At 41.6% G+C, this 22,490-nt stretch overlaps 1 protein-coding gene across 1 annotated transcript in view; it reads right to left on the bottom strand.

Annotated features, from left to right (window-relative positions):
• Positions 1-22,490, bottom strand: part of nckap1l (NCK associated protein 1 like) — a 41,060-nt gene that overhangs the window by 5,784 nt on the left and 12,786 nt on the right. The window contains exons 8-28 of the mRNA XM_049582240.1: positions 21,820-21,868; positions 21,339-21,495; positions 19,990-20,046; positions 19,765-19,861; positions 19,371-19,480; positions 18,978-19,110; positions 17,277-17,358; positions 17,116-17,174; positions 16,877-17,022; positions 16,596-16,728; positions 16,093-16,212; positions 15,532-15,671; positions 13,420-13,551; positions 10,934-11,152; positions 9,201-9,331; positions 7,615-7,712; positions 5,132-5,225; positions 4,007-4,089; positions 2,701-2,781; positions 857-950; positions 625-741 (exon numbers count right to left, since the gene is read on the bottom strand). Of these exons, the coding sequence (XP_049438197.1) occupies positions 625-741; positions 857-950; positions 2,701-2,781; positions 4,007-4,089; positions 5,132-5,225; positions 7,615-7,712; positions 9,201-9,331; positions 10,934-11,152; positions 13,420-13,551; positions 15,532-15,671; positions 16,093-16,212; positions 16,596-16,728; positions 16,877-17,022; positions 17,116-17,174; positions 17,277-17,358; positions 18,978-19,110; positions 19,371-19,480; positions 19,765-19,861; positions 19,990-20,046; positions 21,339-21,495; positions 21,820-21,868 (2,332 nt within the window). The remainder of the gene's footprint in view (positions 1-624; positions 742-856; positions 951-2,700; positions 2,782-4,006; positions 4,090-5,131; positions 5,226-7,614; positions 7,713-9,200; positions 9,332-10,933; positions 11,153-13,419; positions 13,552-15,531; positions 15,672-16,092; positions 16,213-16,595; positions 16,729-16,876; positions 17,023-17,115; positions 17,175-17,276; positions 17,359-18,977; positions 19,111-19,370; positions 19,481-19,764; positions 19,862-19,989; positions 20,047-21,338; positions 21,496-21,819; positions 21,869-22,490) is intronic.

The raw sequence follows: 22,490 nt of genomic DNA, 5'->3' as shown, positions 1-22,490 counted from the left end.
GAAAATAAAAAAAAAGACACAAAATACAACACTGGCACACAGAGACAACATAAAGCATGTCCTGTAACTTAAGCCACAGAGAGGATGTTTTCATTGGCCCAACAATTAGAGAAATTTACCCAATGATCCATAACACTGAACAGGAAGTATACTGAGCGTACTTCCTCAGGCTTACAGGGTATATCTTTCTCTAACATGCCAATGGAAAACAGAGAAAAAGAAAATAATCTGAGACAAACGCCACCCTGTGCTTTGATAGAAATCTAGGCTATTTGCTTTTAATGTTGCAGTCCAGGCTCAGAGCCAAGCGGTTAGGGTCAGCAGGGCCACATGCCAAGAGTAACTGTATCGATGCACGTCAGCCGAACTTATCTGTAAACAAAAGTCCCTCAACAGAAACGTGTTTCTCATTAACCAACATACTTTGTTTTGAACCGCGTCAGTCGGACTGGAAAGTCTGATGCACAAAGATGCTAATAAGCCTAATGTTTCAGGGTGGAGTACCTTTTCTTTTACACTCTATCAGCAGCTGGTACATAATGACTGGAAGAAGGAGCGATTAGTATTTGGTTGTGGTCTGGCAAGCAGTTTGTAGCAGCTGAAAATGAAAGAATCGATATGCACCTCCATGCTCTCGGCTGTAGGAAGAGTTGGAGTCCAGCGCCAGGGTAGGCAGGGACACAGCGATGTACACCAGCAGCAGACAGGACAGCTTGTACTCCTCATCAACTGACATGTTGTCTGCAGATTTTTTCAAAGAAAAACACTGAGTGATGAAAGAACACTCTCTTTCCCAGATGATGATGCCATAGGATCAAACTGTCCACAGGAGTGGCAGTGCAAGTTTTAGTGTTACCTGTCTGCATATTGCTCATAGCTGCGACGAGGGAGGGATCAATATCACAGTTCAATCCTGCAGCAGAGGCCAGCTCAAAAACACTTAGAGTCACCTGTAAGGTCATTAAGCATTTAATGAAGTGCAGCAAAAATAGGCAGTTTAAAGGGACAGTTCACAGCAAAATCAAAATTACACACTTTTCTTCTTACCTGCAGTGCTATTTATTAATCTAGATTGTCGTGGTGTGAGTTGCAGAGTGTTGGAGATATCGAGCATAGAAATGTCTGCCCCCTCTTGAACATAATGGAACTAGATGGCACTCAGCTTGTGGTGCTTAAAGGGCCCAATAACATATGTGAAAACTCATCAGCAATGTCTGTTTCCAGAAATCATGAGCCAGCTACTCAAGAGAATCCACAGACCTTGTTGTGAGCAGTTTCATGTAGGAGCTATTTTTTTTTCTTCAAAACTACATGCGCCAACCGCATAACCTTGGAGACGGAAGCATGCATTTACACATAGACAAGAGGCTTGTGCTCATGACAGCGCATGATGTGAACATTAATGACGTCCTCCCCGGCTGAGCTGTGACATTAGCCAGCTCTGTGGTGCTAGGTGAGCTGGCATTAGATGCACGATTTCTTCTGTGTGGTGATACATTTGGAAGGTGTAGTTCAGCACACAAAAAAATAGTTCCTACATGAAACTGCTCACAGCAAGGTCTGTGGATTATCTTGAATCATCACAGCACGATTTCTGGAAAGAGACATTGCTGTTAAGTCTTTCAAATGTATTTTTTGGCGCATTGAGCACCGCAAGCCGAGTGTCATCTAGTTCCATTATATTCCAGAGAGGGCAGACATCTCTACAGCTGATATCTCCAACACTCTGCAACTCACACCAAAACAATCTAGATTAATAAATTCCACTACAGGTAAGAGGAAAATATGTATTTTTGATTTTGGGGTGAACTGTCCCTTTAATGCTTCTGCAGCAAAGATGTGCATAATGCAGACATGAAGTGTGATTTAAACATAATGCACCATTTAAAATTTCATAATTCTGTTGCATTTTATTGCTGAGAAACACCACAAACACACAGTGAATAGGATGCTGGTGTGTACTTTTGTATTTCATGTAGCAGCCCCAGAAGTGATATACTGTATATGTAATAACATTAAGTCAGTGGTGGGTGCCTTTGTCTTGACACACAGGTTTTGATCTGACCCTATTTCTGGTTGCATGCATGGTTGGCCCGTCTGGGCAGAATGTTTCCACTGATGTGGTTTAGACTGCAGAGCTGCAGCGGCCATCAGAGTCTCTCTCACGGAGGCATGAGGGGGCTGCTGACGTCTTTGGGGTTATCCTGGCCCCGGCTGTGGCACGGCTGTCATGCCTCAATCAGAGGCCAGACGTAAGTAAGGGAGGGGGAGTTCATGAGTCACAGTCACATGGATTGCTCCAGAGGGAGATAAGGAATTTAATTTGGTCGGTACTGGAGTATAGAAAAAGGCTTCTCTGCTACTCTCCCACTCAGATCAACTGTTGCACACTGTCTATTGTGCTACAGTATATTCTGCATTCTTAACCTCTGGTGGCAATCAGTCAACTCCCCAAAGTCTCAAATGTAAATATGTTTGGATGAATGTAAATACAATAATATGCCTTCAACCTAAATTCTCCCACAATGAGTCGGCCCTGTGAAAATAAACTGTTAATATACTGTTGATAAACTGTGATTGGATGATTCATGCACAGTGAGAGCCTGATTACTGTACTGCAATTCCTCTGTGGAGACTCAACATATGGATGCTGCTTTTACAGTGTAGCTGTCATACAGCAGTGTACAAGCTGTGCTTTACCTTGATGTCAGTTTCAGGAGAGATGAAGTCTCTCAGGCACTCGATGGGCCCCATCATGTACGGGCAATGCTTTTTCAGGACCTAGATTATAGGATGACACAATGTTACTGAGATCATACATGATGAAGGAAAGACATTATACAGCAAGTGGTCAAGGGCAGTTTTCTTCTAAACTAGTTTCAACTTTGAGGAAAAAAGGAGACGATCTTAGCTCAAGGTCCACTTGCTCAGTTTTCCCCTTAGAGATTTCAGCTGCACAGTTTGCTCGTCCGTCATCACACAATCCAGATAAGGAGCTTCAGTCACATGACAGCAGGTCAGGTGGTCGTATTTAACTTGTGTATATAATGACTGAGAAAACTTGCTGGTGAAGACTGTGAGATGCAGCTGAAAGCTCCATAAAAGGTGAATCTGTCCTCCTCCAAAATACGACCACATACATCATTTGCACAAGCAGCTTACTACAACCCATATTTACGTTACTGTTATGAAGCAATTTCTTGTGGCCATAGTAATTATGAAGGGAGCAAAGGAGGAAGTCAGGTGATGTAGTGAGAGCAGCAACAAAATCCGCATAGGGAGGAGGTCAGGGTTGGTGGATGGGTCTAAAAGCACAGGACTTACATCCACATAGATCGCTGTTCGTGTCCTGTGTGTAAGTCACATGACATTAGTAACAAATGTGGTGTAGCTATGATCTTTTTTTTTTTATAAACCTAACCAATGAGTTTTGGTGCAGCTGTGACAGTTTCAGTCACATACAACTTATTCTGTCCTCTAGGTGTGACACCAGTAGGAGAGTTATTTTAGGAAATGTGAGTGGATGGTTGTAGAAGAAGGTAGAAACAAAAGGCTCATGTGGTTGTATGGGTTGGAGGACGTGTTGCAGAAGCTAGTAATGAACCTTGAGGATCTTTTTTAATTTTATTTTTTAAACCACTTTTCCCCAAGGTCAAGAAATTTCACTCTTAATTTTAACTTTCCTAATCCATAGAGCATCACAGCCTCTTGTCTGTTGTACCTACACTTTATTACAAACTGTTTCATCACAGTATCAGCCATCTAAGAGATTCATATTATCAGAAAATCTTGTTGGGCTGTGGCACCCAGACGCTTAGTGGGTAGAGATGGCATCCCATATACGAAGGCAACGTCCTTGTCAGCAATTTCATTCCAGCCTGTGGCCCTTCGCTGCATGTCATCCCCTCTTTCTCTCCCCCTTTGATGCTAAGCTAATAAAGGCAAAAAAGCCAAAAAACAAAACCTTAAAAAAAAAAGAAAGAAAGAAAATCATGTTTGACATTACTTCTTTCAGACAGTCCTGCGCCATCGATCTGAAGGACAGGATCACCCCGATGATTGTCATCCTCTTCAGCACGTTGTCTCCACCTAGAAGTGCACGTGAAACACATCAGAGTCTGTATGTGAAGCAGTAAAGCAGTCATATGTGACTGGCTGCTATTGTACTGATTTAGGACATGTCATCACTTGGCAAATTATATTACCATTCGGAAGTGTCTGACAGCTCACTTGGTTATTTGCACTTGAATTAATTTCTTTATACTACTCTGGGCTTTGAGAAACAAAAGCCCTGCTCTACTAGAGGTGACCAAGTAATAAGATTATGTGATTAGATTTTTACGAGCTTTGTGAACTAAGGGATCTAGAAAGGAAAATGAGCATCAGTGTGCTGATGAATTTGTCATTATAGGCTCAAAAGAAGAGATCAGATGTAGAACACCCATTCATTTATTAAATTAACCTTCACATAAAGGTATTTTAAAAGTTTTTTCTTACATCTTTCTCTTTCTAAAAATACTAGCAGCAGTTCACTACACACACAGAGATGTTTCCAGCTTTGCTTCAGTGTCCACACACACTTCTCCTAATGATTTAATAGAAAAGACAATACGTGAGTGTTCGCCTTATGGATCAATGGGCTTTTGTTCCTGTCTGACAACACCCTGATGATTTGTAAAAGATGTGAAATAAAGACAATAGGTAGAGCTCATTCATTTCTCTGTCTTACTTAATTTATTTTTTGCATTTATTTACTCTATTTGTTTGTCTTACACCTGACCATGGTGTCTGCAAGTGCTTATAGGAGTTCATTCTTGTCATGTTAGCCTGAAATAATAAGTGACGTACAAAGAACAGAGTCCTACTGGCTGACCAAAGACAGATACATGTGTGTCAGTCAGTGCAGACATGATAAGAGTTTCTGCTTAGAGTGATTCATCTACAGCACTTCTCCTTGGCTTCTTGTTATCGCTCCACTTCTCTGTCGTCATGTTCCTTTCTTCAGTTTGTGTGCCACCTAATCTCCTCCTGTCTGAGTGCTCCACATCTACACCTTTTATTAAATCCATCCCTTTTCAACCCCCTTCCATTCCGTCACATTTCCTCCCACGTTCCTCTCGCCACTTCTCACCTGTCAGCCTCTTCTTCAGATTGGCCATCTCCTCTGGCTTCTCAAAGTTGTTCCTCATCTGTACCAGGATGTCCATGTTCTCAATCACCAGTTTCTAGCAGAGGACAGGTGAGATAAGTGATAAACCACCTTCAGGTGGGAGCCATGATGGAGAGAGGTCATAGCTTTGACAGATCAATCTCTCAGTAAGTTCAGAGCTGCAGCGGCGTGGCTCCGCACTTCAATCAAAGGTGTCAAAGTGGGGAGTCTGACACAGTACAGCAGTAGCAACTGTTATAAAAGAGGTACACACGTTTGACGAGATAAAAGGAAGCTTTGAAGCACAAACAATGTTTCCAGATCAACAAATTTTGTGTGTAAATTCACCATATTAGATTAAAATTCACTGGAGTGATTCTTGAAGGAAACATTTACATGCTTTACTACTGCTCATAGATTTGACTGCACCTTTGTAACCTACACATCTTGTATTAAAAAGTTAAGACCTAAATCTGATTTTTTTGGGCGCAGAATGTTTACATTATAATATGTTATGCAATAAAAACGTAGAATGTATAAAGCAGTGTAGAAAATAACAGGTTTTATATTTGCATTTGCTAGAAAAAAGAGATCTAAAACCGAGCCAAACCTGCCTGGCTGTGTGTACTTCCTGCTCTGGCTGTGCATTGCTGCCCAGGCTGTAATAATTGCACTCTGCCTTAGTCATTTGTACAGCTGATTAGCAACCGCCATGCAGCACTGTCTGCCACAGAAAAACAGCTAACTAGACAGCTAACGCAAGAGAGCCAACAATATCAAGTAAAGACTAGCTGGTTAGAAAGCTAGAGCTAGCCTCAACTAAAACTTAATTAAACAGTTGGTCTTTCTCTAGCTCTTACCTGTAAATAAAAAAAATATATATCCATTTTGATAATTTCACATATTGACAACTCATTATGTTACTCTGGCTACCATCTCAGGTTTTTGATTCTACTGGAATTTATACGATTTGGAGCAGTTAAGCTTCCTTCAAGTCATATATTTAAATGTATTGAATCACTGTGGTAGTAGTAATAGTAAATTAGTTTATGCGATTGATTCCAATGCAAACATATATATAGTAAATAAAAAGACAGAAACTTAATTATTTTTATTTCTACTAGCTATGGGTTGTAAATAATCAAAAAAATGTATGTTCTTAAATTAACTAGTTAAAATGGACATAAAAGCTAAAAGAATGCAATTCAATTTTCTCCTGTGTTCCTTGAAGACAATTCAAAGGCAGAGCACAGTAGCCTATCTGCATATTTTAAGTATAAGACCCTGACACACCAAACTGACGGTCAGCCATCAGATAATGTCGGACCCTGGGTGAGCGTCTGTCGCCCGAGTTTTTGCCACGTGTTCCGCACTGTTGGCACTAGTCAGCCCCAGTCGGCCAAGAGAACACCTTGGTGTGAGAAATCACTCCGATTGGCAGTTCTGCTCAGTGCACGAGAAGAGAAATGAAAGTGAGGAAAGTAAACATATGAATAAAGCAAGGCTATTTTTTAGCCTTATAGCACTTTAGCTGAAACATCTCGTAATTGATTGTGTTTATGTTTGCTAGCGCATGGTAAATATTATTTGTTACTGGCTCACCTTTTTTCCCCTTTAAGGGCAGTGGCCTTGTGGGTAACCTGCGAGTGGGTGACGTGTGCTTTCGTGTATGTCGAGGGAAGCAGCTCTCTCGGGGTGTCATGGTGAAGATGGCAGGTGGCAAAGAGTAATGATAATCAGTAGAATTAAGTGTCTAGATAAGCTCAGGGCCACTATTAAACCTCATTAGGAAGGCCATGTTTATTGTCTTGTGGTGAAGACTGCAATAAAACCATTGTTGGTGAACGGCACCCGAATGCCTCGCAATCCTTCCTTCTGTAGAGTCGTCCAAACTGCTACAAGCTAGTTACCATCTAATAACTAGCCAAGCTGAAATTAATGTTAATAAGCTAGCATGTTCCCAGCCCTGGTAAGCTGTCACTGAGAGAGGTAACAATCATACTGTGTCGTTAATGTGCTAACTGGCTAACAAGCGTCTTGAATCCGTCCTGTCGATCTTCTGGTTTCCCATTTTAAATGACAAATATAGACTACTGCCACCTGCTGCTGTTGAGAGTTAATTTCTTCTAACACAGCGGCAGAGCATATGTGCTAGTTGGCCAATGGCGAAGGCTTCAAGTGCAGTTTTTTGGCTGAGACACAGGTGATGTGAGGCGACACAACAGTTGGCCTTCACCACCACTAGTTCTGTAATGTCAGTTTGGTGTGTCTAGGGCTTTAGGCTTTTTTTGGTGTTAAAATAATCAGGGCACAAAATGAAGGTGTTACATCTGCGGTGGGTTTTCTCAGCTACACTACTTCTGATGTTTCTTCTCAGAAGGGCAGCATCTCCCACACACTACAAACAATTACTCATCAAAGCAACCCAGGTGATTCAGCAGGCCACTGATTGCATCATACTTTACCTTGAGCTCACTGACTTGAGAGGTGATGTGCCACATCAGGTTCTCACTCAGAAACTTCAGGCCATATGGACCAATTAGCTCCGCCAGGGCCTGTAACTCTGTTGAGGGTGTGATATGAATAATTAAAACATCATGATTGGAGATGAAATGAGGGAGCAGATTGATGCTGACGCCAAGCAGCCAAACTTGTTTACAAAATTGCTCAACAGAGCCGAGCTCAGGTGGAGCTGTATTGTTTGTTTCCAGTAGTGTGAGCCTAATACAAAGCCTGACTCTGTACCAGTGACAATACTAAGAAAGGAAAATCATTTAAATTTGATGAGTGTTGCTGAATCAGTGAGAGAGAGACAACTGCAGCTATTAGACCTTGCACTCAGCTCGACATCTCTGCCTGGATATGGACGGATAAGACGTGTGTGGTTAAAATTGGAGGTGGTTAATGGATCGGTGAGTGAATCACCGTGAGGCGCGCACATACCTCACTAAGGAGTAAATATAGACAATGATGATGACATTGAGCGGGGGCATCTGTTGAAGTGCGGTGGTCTCCAAGGTACTGTGTATGTGTGCAGGCCTTATGTATGCATCTCTATAATGTTTGAATGAGGTCTGTAGTGGAGTGGATGTAGCCATAACGCAGCCATAAGGAGGTCAACTGCTCCTACAAGCGTGGAGGCAGAATGGAAGGCTGTGTGGAGGAGAGACGAGTGATGCTGGAATAGTTACGAGGCAGGGACGGAAGAGCGGGGGAGATGATAAGCATTACTGAACTTTACATTAGCCAGGCAGTGTCAGAATAAACTGCGTGACAGGCAGCGTGAAAGAAAACACCACACCCCACCTTTAATAACAAGCTCCACATCCTCTTGAGCAATAAAGCTCCCTCCGCATGTGGTGTCACAGGAGCGAACAAGATCTGCGAGTTTTTGGAAAGAGCGAGTCATGTCTTGGATCCGTGGGACAAGTGATCATTAAACTTCAGAGTACAGGTACAGGGGAAACTCTGTGATTCTGTCAAGTGTAAAAACATGTGTCTGCAAAAAGTGGATCTCTCTCACTGACGCCTTTTCTCTCTTGTCACGCAAAAGTTCTCACGGAATAACGTGTTAAAAACTGTAGGTGTTTGTTTTTTGGCAAACTTTTCTCAGATAAACTAAGATTCTCCTTAACGTGCAGTATTTTGACATAAATGACACAAGTTTAGTGGACAACATGGAGAAGTTCACATTAAAAACCTCTCCAAAAGTTGGAGTTGTTGCTATGGATACTAAGCTCTGCGTGTCACTGATGACTGTCATCTGAATTCATTTATCCAACGATGCAACATGCAATTAAAGTCGATGAACAGCTGTATAAACTGTACACTTCTGCAGCTGTGTATTACTTGTCTCCCACCTCCTCAGTCACTCTCTATTAAAAGACAGAGGCGAGGTACTGAAAGACAGAGGTGAGGTAACACTTCTAACTTATTTAATAGAGCTGTGAGCATTCATCCAGCTAAAATGACAGATGAACCTTACAGCTCAAACTGACATATTGATTTATGCTACAGAATAAATGACTGTAATAAAGCTCTGGGGCCCAACCTGCTATATCTGAAAACTCCTCTGCTCTGAAACTTGGCTCGTTGTCAGTAGTCTGGTTGACAAAGCAGTGCATCGTGGGACAGTGAACGATGAGGGAGTTGCTTGCCTGACGCAAGAGACTCTCCAGGAACCTGAGATGAAGGAAAAACAAACAGAACTTAAGTTCCTCAGCCTTTACTCAGCAGATGTTTGAATTACAGAGAGAGTGAAAGTGAGTGACAAAGAAAAGGGGTGAGAATAACGGGACTTACAAAAATTGGTGCAAAAAAAATCAACAGAATGGAGGAAATTCAGTGTTTGATGTTCAAAATTTTCTGGCAGAGGACCCTGAAATCCCCCATTTCATATGTGTCCCCCCCAAATGTTGAAACAAAACCCATACCCTTGAATATATGCCTGCATGATGCTTCCTGTTACGTGATGTTTTGTCATATTTATTCTGTCATTCAATTTTCATGAGTTTGTCAGTCAGTCAGTTTGTTCCTAATGACTTCATATTATTGATTTCTGTGTCTGTTTTAAGTTCTGTTTTAAAAGTACCCATGTATTGGGGTCCTATGAAATATTTTCACCCTTAAATCACCTATGCAGTTTAAATAGATGGAGTTCATGTATGCCATGAGTCCTAACTTAAAGTATCACACATTGTTAGAAGGAAGGGTAGCAGGCTCCCAGGATGTGCACTAGATTTTGAAGCCAATTTGACATAGTGGCCAAACCATGTAAGTACACTTCAGGTCCATGACATGATGCCATGGGGCCCAAAGAGACTTTTTTTTTTAGACATACATTGTGAAAGAGACATCTGTTAATCAGTGAATACATTTTTTTGAGCATCACAACTTCTGCAAAATGAATTGTTTCACTATCTGGATTTGATTCATTTGGTCTAATAATTTTCTGAAAGTCTAGAGGAGCCATGCGATCAGATAAATTTTTCCCCATTTAGTGGAAAGCTAAGCCAGAGGTAGCTGGCTCGCCGGCCGAGTAAGTATGGCTGCGGCTGGAGTAGCTATGTGACTCATCCACCATACCTACACATCAGCCCCCTTCGCCCCTTTGGCCCACAGGCAGAGAGACAGTTAAAGCTACAGACACATTCCATTTGTAGCGTACATGATACACCCCTCTAAACTGCGCCCAACACTAGTACGAGACAAACCCATTACCCTTACCCTTACTTTAACCACCTCACTTTTAACCAATACTTCATAGCCTGCTAAATGCAAACTTAGCATTTTCTTTAAGGCTTCCACTTCGAGACATGTATAGCTGCAGACAGATTCCATGGGGTTGATGATGTTGAAGTCAGGTATTTTAAAGAAGATAAACACAGATTCCCTCATGTGCTCTGACGATGACCCTGAATACTGCTCTTCCTACAGTAAGATGACAGTAGCCCAGAGTGGACAAACCAAACACTGGCTCTAGATAGGTAAACTCACCGCAAGATGCCACCAAATCCTAAACACTAGACCTCTAAGTGTAACTTTCCTAAAAAAAATAATAATAATCTGTTTTTACTAGATGACATTAAATTCAAAACTGATGAGGTTTCGAGAAGGTTTAAGTTAACATTTTGCTATGATGGTTATTTCTTACTGTTGTTTTTTCTTAAGATCCTCAGGGACCCCATCTGAAGTCCTTGTGTGCTAAATTTGTTGGTAGGATGAAGGTTAAATGGACACTTGTATGCAGCATACAGTAGATACAGCTCTATATATTACACACACCAGTTTGTGTAGATGGTCGTGATGGTCTGCCCTCCACGGGAGTCCAGGGGCTGTGTTTGCTGCAGCAGGACATTTTTCACCAGCCGGGTGACATCCACATTGATATAGCTGGAGAGGCAGTGCAGGCTGGCTGTATAGGCTCTTACCCCTGCCAGCAGATCCGAAGGACGGGCTATCTCCTGGGTGGTCTGGTTGTAATTGGCCATTCTCACGATGATCCTGGACAAACATGTTTAACCAACGTCACTTATAACCAGGCCAGAGTGGGCTGAGAGCGGACAGATGGGACCTTAAAACAGCTTAAACGAGCCATGGTGGCATGGTACTATACTCTCATTAGGTCAGCACATTTACCGCTCCAGGGCGTCACTGCAATTGTATTTATTTTCTGGCAGGGCCCTTCGTTCTTGCTCTTCCTCTCGCTGACTAGACTGGATTTACAATTTTGGCCATGGAGGGACCAATCACTGAGAGCTTGCTGCTACTCAAGGGTGCTAATTTTAGGGTGACAGGGGAGATAATCATCAGCTAAAACAGGGAGACTAAGCAGAGCATACACACAGAAACATTAGGTTGCCCTGGTACCAATCCCTAATCTAAATAACAGTTAGTACTGAAATGACACAGAGCAAGGGAGTGACATGATGAATCTCTTTGCAGATTTTTAAGTCGGTGCAGCACAGTCTGACACGGGGGAATCGGATAGAAACGCAGGGTTCATTATAGTGATGGAGGAGACATTTCACAAGAGACAAGCTCCAAATGATTTCCTAATTGTCAGGACAAAAAAAATGTGTGCAAATCTCTAAGTGACAATTGGAAAGGATGCGGTGTGAGATGCCTCTGAGGTCTCCCAGCACTCTGTCACATCCCGGTGTTTAACATTTCAACAGCCCCTGTTCAGCAGGGAGGTCAGCACACTGGACAGTGTGAATGTAAGCAGTGTGGACATGGAGTCAAAAACAGGGAAATGATGGTGCTTTGTTAGTACACTGAGGTACAGTCGCACAGCACATTTACGCACTGGCAGAGGAAACAATAATACATCGACAATGTGTTCCTTTCACAATGAAAGTGGGCGCTCGTGTCAGTTATTAGCATATTTCTGACAGTAATTGTTTACGGAGCCGCTGAAGTGACACATGCAAAAAAATCTAAGCTCTACTGCTGCACATGAGATAGGGGAAATTGCAAATGTCACCTCAGGGACTTTTTACACACTTTCAGGATCATCATCCATCATCCACATTTATTGGGACACATGGTAACACTTTATATTAAAACAAAAGATGGTAACTTTTATTAAAAAAAAAAAAGGAACTTTTTGCATATTTGCTGAAACTGTCACTGTATTAACACAGATAATCTGACAGATAATCTGTGGAAAAAAATCATACTCCTCTGCCTACTCTATTGCCATGTAATGCTTCAAATAACTTGACTGTATGTGAACGAAAACAACCAGTCAACACTGAGAAGCCTCTAACACAGCTGTCAATCATGTCAGTCATGGCTTGTGAACTGCAGTCTCACTGTCAAACTGGGAAGCACTGATCAAATGTAAGAGATGCTGTTACTGCATTGCCTGTTTCTCACCTCAGATCTTTTTGGACACATATTTTAGTGTACTGCTTAGCTGTAATATAAGAATGTTAGTGACCTGGCCGCCATGTTGGATACATTTAAATGCAGGAGACACAAGCACCACCCACTAGCTGGACAAACTTTCTAATTTTACAGCGAAACACTACACTGAAATATGTCTCTGAAAACATTTGAGGTGAGAATAGGCCACGCTGTAACAGAATCTTGATTCATATTTGATCAGCGATGCCTAGTTTGACAGTTTGACCACAGTTCATGGAATGATTGGCATGACTGACAGCTGCGTTAGAGACTCCTTGGCTCTGATTGGTTGTGGCTGACCCCGCCGTGGCCTGATTCTACTGAACGCCATCAGAGGCAGTAGCAAGAGGAGTAGGGACATTTTTTCACAGACTATCTCTCTCATGTACGTCTGTCAAACATAGTGACAGTTCATGAAAGTTACCATCTTTAGCTTTAACAGACCCTATTCTTAAGTGATGAGGCAATACATTTTAATAGATGTGTTTGAAAATCTCTGAAGTGGTCCATTAATAAAGGGATTTTTTCTACATGTGCTGACTTTGTTCTAATATACCACCATTTTCCATCACTTGACCTGCAATCGTATAAGGCCCATACTGAGCAACGCACATTAAGATCGTAATTCATGTTCAACAAGTTCCTTATTTCCTATCAATAAGCAGTAATTAGAAGGTTATTGGGAGGAAACTCTTAGTTGATGGTCTAGATGCTGTAGAATATGGTCATGCAGAATAAGACATTTAGCCTATAAGTGCTTTATAATGACAATGAAGAACCAATATGCTACTAATATGCATGCTACTAAGCAACTAGTTATCAGACACATATATTAATGCCCCCATTCCCACTCAGCATACTCAGAGAGGCGTGTCTCCAGATGAGAAAGGAGGAACTCTGTGGGAACAACGATGTGGTCGAAGACAATAAAGTCACTGCAGAGGCCGTAGGAGGAGCAGAGCTCTGTCAGCATCAGGTGCATCTTGTCTATACTGGAGAAGAGAGACACAGAGAGAGAAATGGAAATCTTTAGGAACTTCAGACAAATATTTTGACAATGACTGTAGTATGAACACGCTTTTCTCAGGCAAGTAAGGTAATAAACATGAGAATTGTAAAACATCTCCGGACTGAGGCAGCGGCAGGGGGAAACTGCGAGCAGGGAGAGAGACAGTATTACAACTCTTCAGAATTAATTAGTGAGCTTTCTGACTGTGACGACATACAGAATATGATCAAAACAATGAAGATGCCAACATAAAATGAGCTGCCAGTAAAAGCGTTTTCTTTTTTTAATGCACCAAGGTGTTTTGTTTCTTGTTACATTGCACTGAATATAGTCTGATTTGGTACCTGTCAACCCTGATTCTAGTTGAAGGGTAATAAAGTTCAGAACAAATAATGCCTTGTTGGTGAGAGCATTTTAATCCTGTCCTCCTGATAACAGGAAAGAAGCTGGGGTGAATAAAGTCATTTCTAAATGTCAGCAGAAATTAGAATATTTCTACCAACATGAACTGCATTAACCTGCCTCAGACCTTGGCAGAATCATCCACTGCTGAATTCTTATTTAACTGTACTTTGACCAGAACAAGTGATGCTGATAATGCTGCATGTCTCCAGAAATCAGAGATGTATTAAAGGTCCAGTGTGTAGGGTTTAGGAGGAGGACTGGAATATAATAAGCATGTTTTCTTTCATGTATAATCACATGAAAATAGGAATAATTTTGTTTTTGTTACCTTAGAGTTAGCCATTTATACATAGGGAGCGGGACCCCATCCATAGAGTCCACCATGTTTCTACAGTAGTCCAGAACAGACAAACCAAACACTGGCTTTAGATGGGGCCATTTTGTGTTTTGCGTCTGCCACGATTTTTTTTCTTGTGAAACTGCTGGATTCACTGTTTTTAACGGTTTAAATCATCGGGTCCATTATCTGCTGATAATTTGGCTCCAGGTGAAAACCTCCTTAACATCTGGGACTGGTTGCACAAAGCACCTTAAGATTTCCTTTAAGTCCGAATTAAGGTTTCCTTTTTTTAAAAAAAATGGTTGCACAAAACATCCTCAAGTCTTCTCTTTAAGGTTTCCTTAAAATGTTTACTTAAGAATTTATGTTTATGTCTGTATCTTGGTCTTACACTTAAGGAATTGCTTAAAGTTTGTTAAACCATTGCACAAAGAACCTTAATAACTAAAGTAAGGACAAGAACATAAAGTACCTCTGACTACATTTTAACCGCAACATGATTTATGGAGATGAATGAGAAAAATTAAGGCATCCCGAGAAGAATGTCCCATGACTGAGAGAACCCGATGGTCACGCTTAATGTATAGCAACTAATTTTGCACTTTAAATTTTACCAGAAGTCAATTTATGATTGTGACTGTCTGAGTTTAGAGCACTCAACTTTCCAAAGCTGCGTCCTTCCAGACCTGTTACAATTAATGATTGCTCTGTGGTTTTATGCAACAGGATCTTTTTCAGTCAATTACTGGTGATGTATTTCACGTACAAGTGTCACACTTAAGGAGCAAATTTAAGGTGCTTTGTGCAACTGGGCCCTGGATCTTAAGCTGTCAGAGAAAGAAGGTGAGCACAAATTAACAGTTGCTGGGCTAGTAGTCTCCAATATGCTGAACAGCATCAGAGAAACACTGACTTATAATGTGAAACTACTTTATTCAGTGTTATTATTCAGTTTATTTTGGAGGGGAAGAGACCTTTGCAGACAATTCGGCTCCTGGTGAAAAAAAGAACCTCCTGCACAAAGAGCACCGAAGGTGACTGGGAAAAGTTTCAGCTGGTTGTAATCTGCAGCCCTCACCCCTACAAGCCACTACATCCCCCTAAATCTTACACACTGCTCCTTTAATTTTGCTCACTTTTCTAAAAGGAAACTTTTCGTAAGGATCAAGCAGAGAGAGATAAGTCAGGAAAGTGGGAAAAACAAAAAGAAAAGCTGACTTGGTAACAACTGTGCGGTCCTTCCTCAGGCTTTCAGCGCCCGGTTTCTCTTTCTGGACTTCTCCCTTCTTTGGCAACGGCTTCTTTTGCTTTCTATGGCGAGCCGCGCTGATGGTCTCGGCACAGTGCTTGGGCTGCAGCTGAGGGGTTATCAAGTAGAAAGAGGTGGATGCAGAGACAGAGAGAAGGGGAGGGGTAGAAACAGAGAGAGAGAGAGAAAGAAAGAGAAAGAGGGAAGAAGAATTCAGCCAAGCAAATATTGGGTAACATGCTCAAATACAAACATGGGAGTTTTGCATTCACGTTGGAAGCACTCAGTCAAAAAGTAAACACTCCTCATATTTTCCTCCAGGGATTAGAGAAACAACACTGCATTAATCAACTCCAGAATTTTAGACCTGTATTATCATTTTATTCAAATTCTCAAGTCTGTCCACTGCCGCCAGCTAAACCCACTGATGCCAAGCTGAGACTAGTGTGATTATATTTGGATATGGAGTTTGGCAGAATCAATCTGCGCAAGATAATGAGTTTTTTTGAAGAACCTGAAATAGCCTTCACCTGGTCATTGAGGTTGCACTGCTCAGCACATATCTCTAACACAACACCGCTGGTCTGCTTGGCCAACTGCTCCAAGAAGGTCACACACAGGCGCAGAGTCTTCTTCTCCATTGCCTCGGTCTAGAAACACAAATAAGTGCAGTGTGTGTGAGCACATATGAAGGCGAGTCAAGCATGTACGAAACCACACACACACACACACACACACACACACACACACACACACACACACACACACACACACACACACACACACACGAAAATAGAAGGCATATTTTCACCCATAATCTCCCAAACTACATTTAGCTTACTGTGAAGGAGCTGTTTCATGTCCAGTGTTTCAAACAACATGTATAACTATAACTTAAGAGTTGTCTTGTCATATGAATAAGTCGGTAATGTGAAAGTGTGAGGAATCAAACTTCATGCAGAGTGTAACCAGAGTCTTCAATGCGTCTGAGCCAATGATTAATGGCTTGTTAGGGAAACAACTGAACACTGACCTCTTCTGGGCAGAGAGGGTGTCCACACTGGCTGAAGTGAGAGCACACAGCCGGGAAGGCCATGAGGTAACGCTTCATGGTCACCTCCTCGCTGCTCTGGCAGAACATCTTCTCAAAGACACGCGGGTAGTAACTGAGAAACAAACAGGAGAATAAACAGTTGAGACATCTTGAATTTGGAAGAGAAGAGAAGAGGAGAGGAGAGGAGAGGAGAGGAGAGGAGAGAAGAGAAGAGAAGAGAAGAGAAGAGAAGAGAAGAGAAGAGAAGAGAAGAGACTGACCTGAGAATGGACACCTCAGATGTCTCCTGCAGAAGTTCATCCACGCTGTCCACCATCCTGGTGTGAAACTGAATCATGTTCATCACCTTTGCCAAGTCTGGATACTCCTTTAGTGGAAGAGGGGCCTTGTTCACACTTGTGTAGGCCTGAAACAGAAGAGAAAGAAAACCTAAGAGTGGTTTTACAATGATAACTGAATAAAGTGTGATATTTGATTATGTTTTAACAAACCTATCTACCTGCAATCTCAGCCAGTCCAGTCTCAGAGCTCTGAAATCAAACTCCTCCTTGTTTTCCACTGAAGAGTAAAATTGAATCCATCACTGTTCAAATTTCTCATTCCAATTTTAAATGTATCTACAGAAGCTAAAATAATCTGTAGCGTGTTATTTTGTGTTACCTTGTTTGATTGACAAAGCAGACAGGGTTGAGACGAATGAAGTCATCAGGACCGACTCCTCTTCTGGACAGACATACATGTTCTGCAGAGGAGAATGTATACATGTATGTATTAATGTTGAAGAAGAAAAATGTCGGATGCTTTCAGTGTTAAAAATGTTGGCTTTTCCCTCTGTGCCACTTTCTGCACCTCAGTTAGTAAAAGAAAAATACTCAAAATTTTATGTTACACATTATACTGTATAGAACATCTACACTGATCAGCCACAACATTAAAACCACTGGCAGGTGAAGTGAATAATATTGATTATCTAATTACAATGCAAGCTTCTGTTGGAAAACCACACCACAAAAACTGCTCAAGAACAGGCCAAGAAATGTGACAAAGAGCTCAAGGTGTCGACCTGGCCTCCAAATTCTTGAGATCCCGATCTGATTGAGCCTCCCTGGAACGTGCTGGGAAAAACTAATAAATGAAGAATCCACCTCAGCCCACAGGACTCAAACGTCCCGTTGTCAGACAGCAAATGACATCCCCAGAGGTCCTGTGTCTGGGCCTCAACAGGTCAGAGCAAAGCCAGATCTAAGGGACCAGGACTTCTCACTGATGCTCAGATTAGGATCTGGGGAATTTGAAGGCCAGGTCGACACCTTGAGCTGTTTGTAATGTTCCTCAGGCCATTCTTGAGCAGTGTGGCATGGTGCATTGTCCTGCTGAGGGGGCCACTGTCATCAGATAGTGTCACTGCAATAAGAGGGTGTACAGAGACGAGGTCTGCAAATTGATAGAATGGTGTTCAGTGAACAACCTGTCACTAAAGATCAGAAAGACAAAGGAGCTCCTCATTACACACATCAGCGAGGACCTCAAGTGGACTGTAAACTCCACTGCTCTGGTGAAAAAGACCTGAGAGAGACTTCTTCAGGATGCTGAGGTGATCCAACCTCTCTGCAAAATTACTTGTGTCTGTCTACCACTGCTCAGTGGAGAGCATCTTGACGTACTGCATCACAGCCTGGCATGCAAACTGTTCGGCGGCAGACAGGGTGGCTCTCCAGAGGGTTTTCAACACAGTGCAAAAAAATATATTGGACTCCCCCTGCCCCCCCTTGAAGGCATCTACAGGTCTCACTGCCACAGTAGAGCCTGCAGGATTGTTATAGGCAGCACTCACCCCTTTCATCTCCTGGTCACACTGCTGCCCTCTGAAAGACACTATATGGTCCTGAAATGCTGCACCTCCAGACTGAGGAACATTTTTACCCCCCAACCACACACAAACTGAGCTCCCTCCAAAATCCCCATCCCTCCCCCACTACCACTACAACAATTTTAAATTGCACTACCACAGACAGATGTACAATAGCTGCATATGCACGTAATCTTGTCCTTTTTATAGCACCATATTTTAGTGTGTGGGTATGTGAGTGTGTGTTGAGTATATGGAACAGTTTTTCTTTCATGACAGACAGCAAATTTTGTCATATGTGAACATGCAGCAACAATAAAGGCATTCATTCGTTCATTTATACTGTTTGCAACAGTGTTTGGGTGGGTGGTGCATTCATGCAGCATCCACATGAATGCCAGGACCCAAGGTTTCCCAGCAGAACATTGCATTGTAACAAGATGATCAATGTTAATCACTTCACCTGTCTGTGGTTTCAATGCTGTGGCTGATCGGTATATATAAACAAGTACCTGTATGGTGTCATTGAGAACCATGGCATCAAACTGTGCCAGGTACTGGATGTGGTAGCGCTGGACCACATGGATGCACTTTGTCATCAGACCTCTCAACTTTTCCATGTGGAACAGCAGCTCTGCCATCTGACTGTTAAACAGAAAAAGCAAATTAACACCAAACATATTCACCTTTTATTAACTTTAACAATAAAAGACAATGTAAACTCTCTTGTGCACACTTTAGTATGACTCTGCCACTATAAAACTACACAGCTACAGCACTACAGAGAGACATCTTAAGAGTGAAGTTGCAGTGAGGTAGAACTTGCTAGCTTGCATATCTTTGTACACAGAAATGACAATGTGTGACCTCCACAGTGGTTAACTTCCTCTGCACCTATGACCTACTTGTCGATGTAGTCCTCAGGCGTCTTTATCTTGGGCATATTCTCAGAGTGTCTGACGAGCCACAGGACCTCGTCACGGGAAAATGACAGAGCCATGAAGACAAACAGGGCCTTGGGGATTTGATTGGAACAGGGAAGAAGAAGGAATGTTAGGAAACAGTCTCAGCTTACTTTAGTAAAAGTCATGATTGCTGTGAAATGTAGGGTCATTCAAAGACATTCCCCCCTCCTGTCCAAATATTCCCCAGAGTCCAAGCTCAGGATGGCAGCTGGATCAAAGGTACTGTTTTTCATTGGTCATGTGACCAGAATTTCATTTTGGACTTATAACTCGCAGTAATGAACTCATTTAAATTCCTCGTGCACAGCTGTTATGCTCTTTACTGCACTTCTACCTTTGGTCCCAGAAGTCCAGGTTCATCCTCCAGAACTTTATATAATTCCCTCAGCGCTCCTCTCAAGAACTGCCTCCTCTCTCTGTGCAAAGCTCCACTAGCAATAACACAGGAAATGGACATGAACGTTTGGTTCCCACAGTTCATTTCAAAGTAAATACACACCAGTGAATATTTATGACACAAAAGTTGTAAAAACTTTACTGAGTTTCCTGCCAGTCTCACCTGTTGAGTAAAGCATGCTCACGACATTCCTTGATGTCTGCAACTCGCTTGCTATACCTAAAAACAAAAACAAAGAAAGAAAGTGATGAGAAGCCAATTAAGCATCTAAATATTTAAAGCAGTCATGGATTGATTCACTACAGTGGCCAAAGAATATCGACTCTACCATCTTTGAATTGGTATGTATTAACTTTTCAATGGAATCAGTTTTTATCTTCTGAAACAATTATGAAGAAATACATAATCAGTAATTACTGTACTGTAAGCTGTAGTTTATATAATCCACGCTTTTTTCTTTTTGAATTTCATTTGCACACACATAAAACTGCATAAAATCAATATGATAAAAAATGAGAAATGTGTCAAGAGAGGTCAAAAAGCCACAGACTTGAACAACGGACCACCTCTCAACTTCGGGAGAGAAAAAAACAATTAAAAGAGCAGAAAAATAAAAAAAAGAATTAAGCTTATATAATTTAGAAAAATACAGCAAAGATACATGACGACAAGAAGAAAACTATGAGAACACCTATGCACAATGACAATAACCAACAGACTCATTCATCCTTGTACTTGTGAGAGCTTTAAAATCAGGCAAAGAGAACAATTCACTGAGTCTCACAGAGTTTTTTGAAGGTTATTCTAAAGTGAGAGGATCAGAGCACATAAAAGCTTACTTTCCCAGCTCAGTCCGTGCACGAGGAACAGACAACAAACCTAAGTCTTGAGATCTCAGACTGTAGCTGCAGTCAGATCTCTGATCTCTGTTTTAAGTTGGTCACATAAAAAATAAATACTTTTTTCTTAATAGTACTCTACTACTCTTAGACATGTTGAAAATATATTCTCTAATGAAAAAGACTCTGTGCTTTTGCATTAGAGTTATATTGCGTTGCCTACTTTGAAAACAGCGCTGCTAACTATGTTTTCAAGTGGTTGCTCCGAAATTGTTTTTACCAATACAATGTTGTTTACTACAAACGTTCATAGATAACATTCATAATTTTCTTAATTGGATAGATGTTTTTGGCTTCTAGGATTTAGAATGTCACCTAAAGGCCACTGTTGGTTCTCTATATGCTTAGAAAGGGCCGGGTGATGGGAGGGGTGTTCAGCTGGTTGCAATCTGCAACTTCACCGCTACAGTAGATGTTACTAAAGCCTAAACACTGCTTCTTCAAGGCCTCTAATGTTGGCTCAGTGCAGGTCTTTATAATTCAGCTTCAATGAAGAATCAAAGAGACCTCTCCTAAACAGTGCAAGACTATTTAATCCATTCACATCAATTCTTATTCATCAACTAAGACTATTTCTGACAATAGTATACTGCAGCCGTGCATCTTACGTACCCTTTGATGTTGTCGAAGAGGTCCTCTGAGACCTTGTGTATGTTGAGCACCTCATCTCTGGTGAGGATGAGGTAGAAGCCGCTCCGCAGAGCCATCTTCCACAGCTCCTGGGAGGCCTGGTTGGTATTCAGGCTGCTGTGGCACAACAGGAAGCCGACTGCAAGGGGCACAATCAGCAACATTAAAGATACAATCTGAAACGCTGCTAGTTCTGCATGTGACAACACAGTGCTCCTGTCTTGTTTACAGTCATTTATATGCATTGTTAACTGGTGATGCCTCTGAAGGGAAATTCATCCACAAGCAACATTCTCCTATAAATGCTGCTGTTGTGTATAGTTCTGCTTTTTCATATGTGATATCAGTGTGTATGAAATGTGTCTCAGCTACAACAAGACAAACAAATTAAAATGCTGCATCATGTTTATATATTTATATAAAAAGATAAAGTAAATAATCATTCAAGATGAGTAACACTCACTAATGATCCACCGCTCCATCACCTCCATAGACAGGTATTCACATGCCATCTGTGGTGAACAACACGTTTATTAACTGCCAATACAGACACATTCACTACAGTTGTGCATGCACTAAACCAGTGATTCCCAACTTGTCCAGCCACGGGGTCCAGATTTCTCTGTAGTCATTTGTTAAAGGTCAGTTAAATGATATTTAGCATCATACTTGCATTTGGCCATGCCACTGAGCTAGTTTGCTGTCTCTGTCATGTAGCTGTCCATTTGCCCCTCACTCTACAGCAGGGAACTGCACTTCAAAGTAAAAGCTCTGTGCTGTAAATTCACTGTACTTCAAAATTAAGTGTGTTTTTTACAAACTGGAGTTCGCAAGTCACTTGTGGCCCATTCAGAATGGACCCAGGACCCACTTTTGGACCGGGACCCACCAGTTGGAACCACTGTACTAAACCCACTGTATGATGAAGTACAGTCCTGTCAGTTAAACTATATGGTAGCCATCAGCATTTTCATTGCTACTCTGTTCCTCTACCTTCAAAAGATAATTACATTTTTTCTGAGATTAGTCACCATAAAAACCCTCTGTACATCATGCACAGTATTTTTTCCTCCTGAAAATACTGACCATCCTCCCTAAATGTGGTTTAAAAAATGCACATCTAATAATATAGAG

Source organism: Epinephelus fuscoguttatus, linkage group LG1 (assembly GCF_011397635.1).
Source record: "Epinephelus fuscoguttatus linkage group LG1, E.fuscoguttatus.final_Chr_v1".
In the NCBI taxonomy this organism is placed as follows: domain Eukaryota; kingdom Metazoa; phylum Chordata; class Actinopteri; order Perciformes; family Serranidae; genus Epinephelus; species Epinephelus fuscoguttatus.
This window is presented reverse-complemented; position numbering and strand designations above follow the sequence as displayed.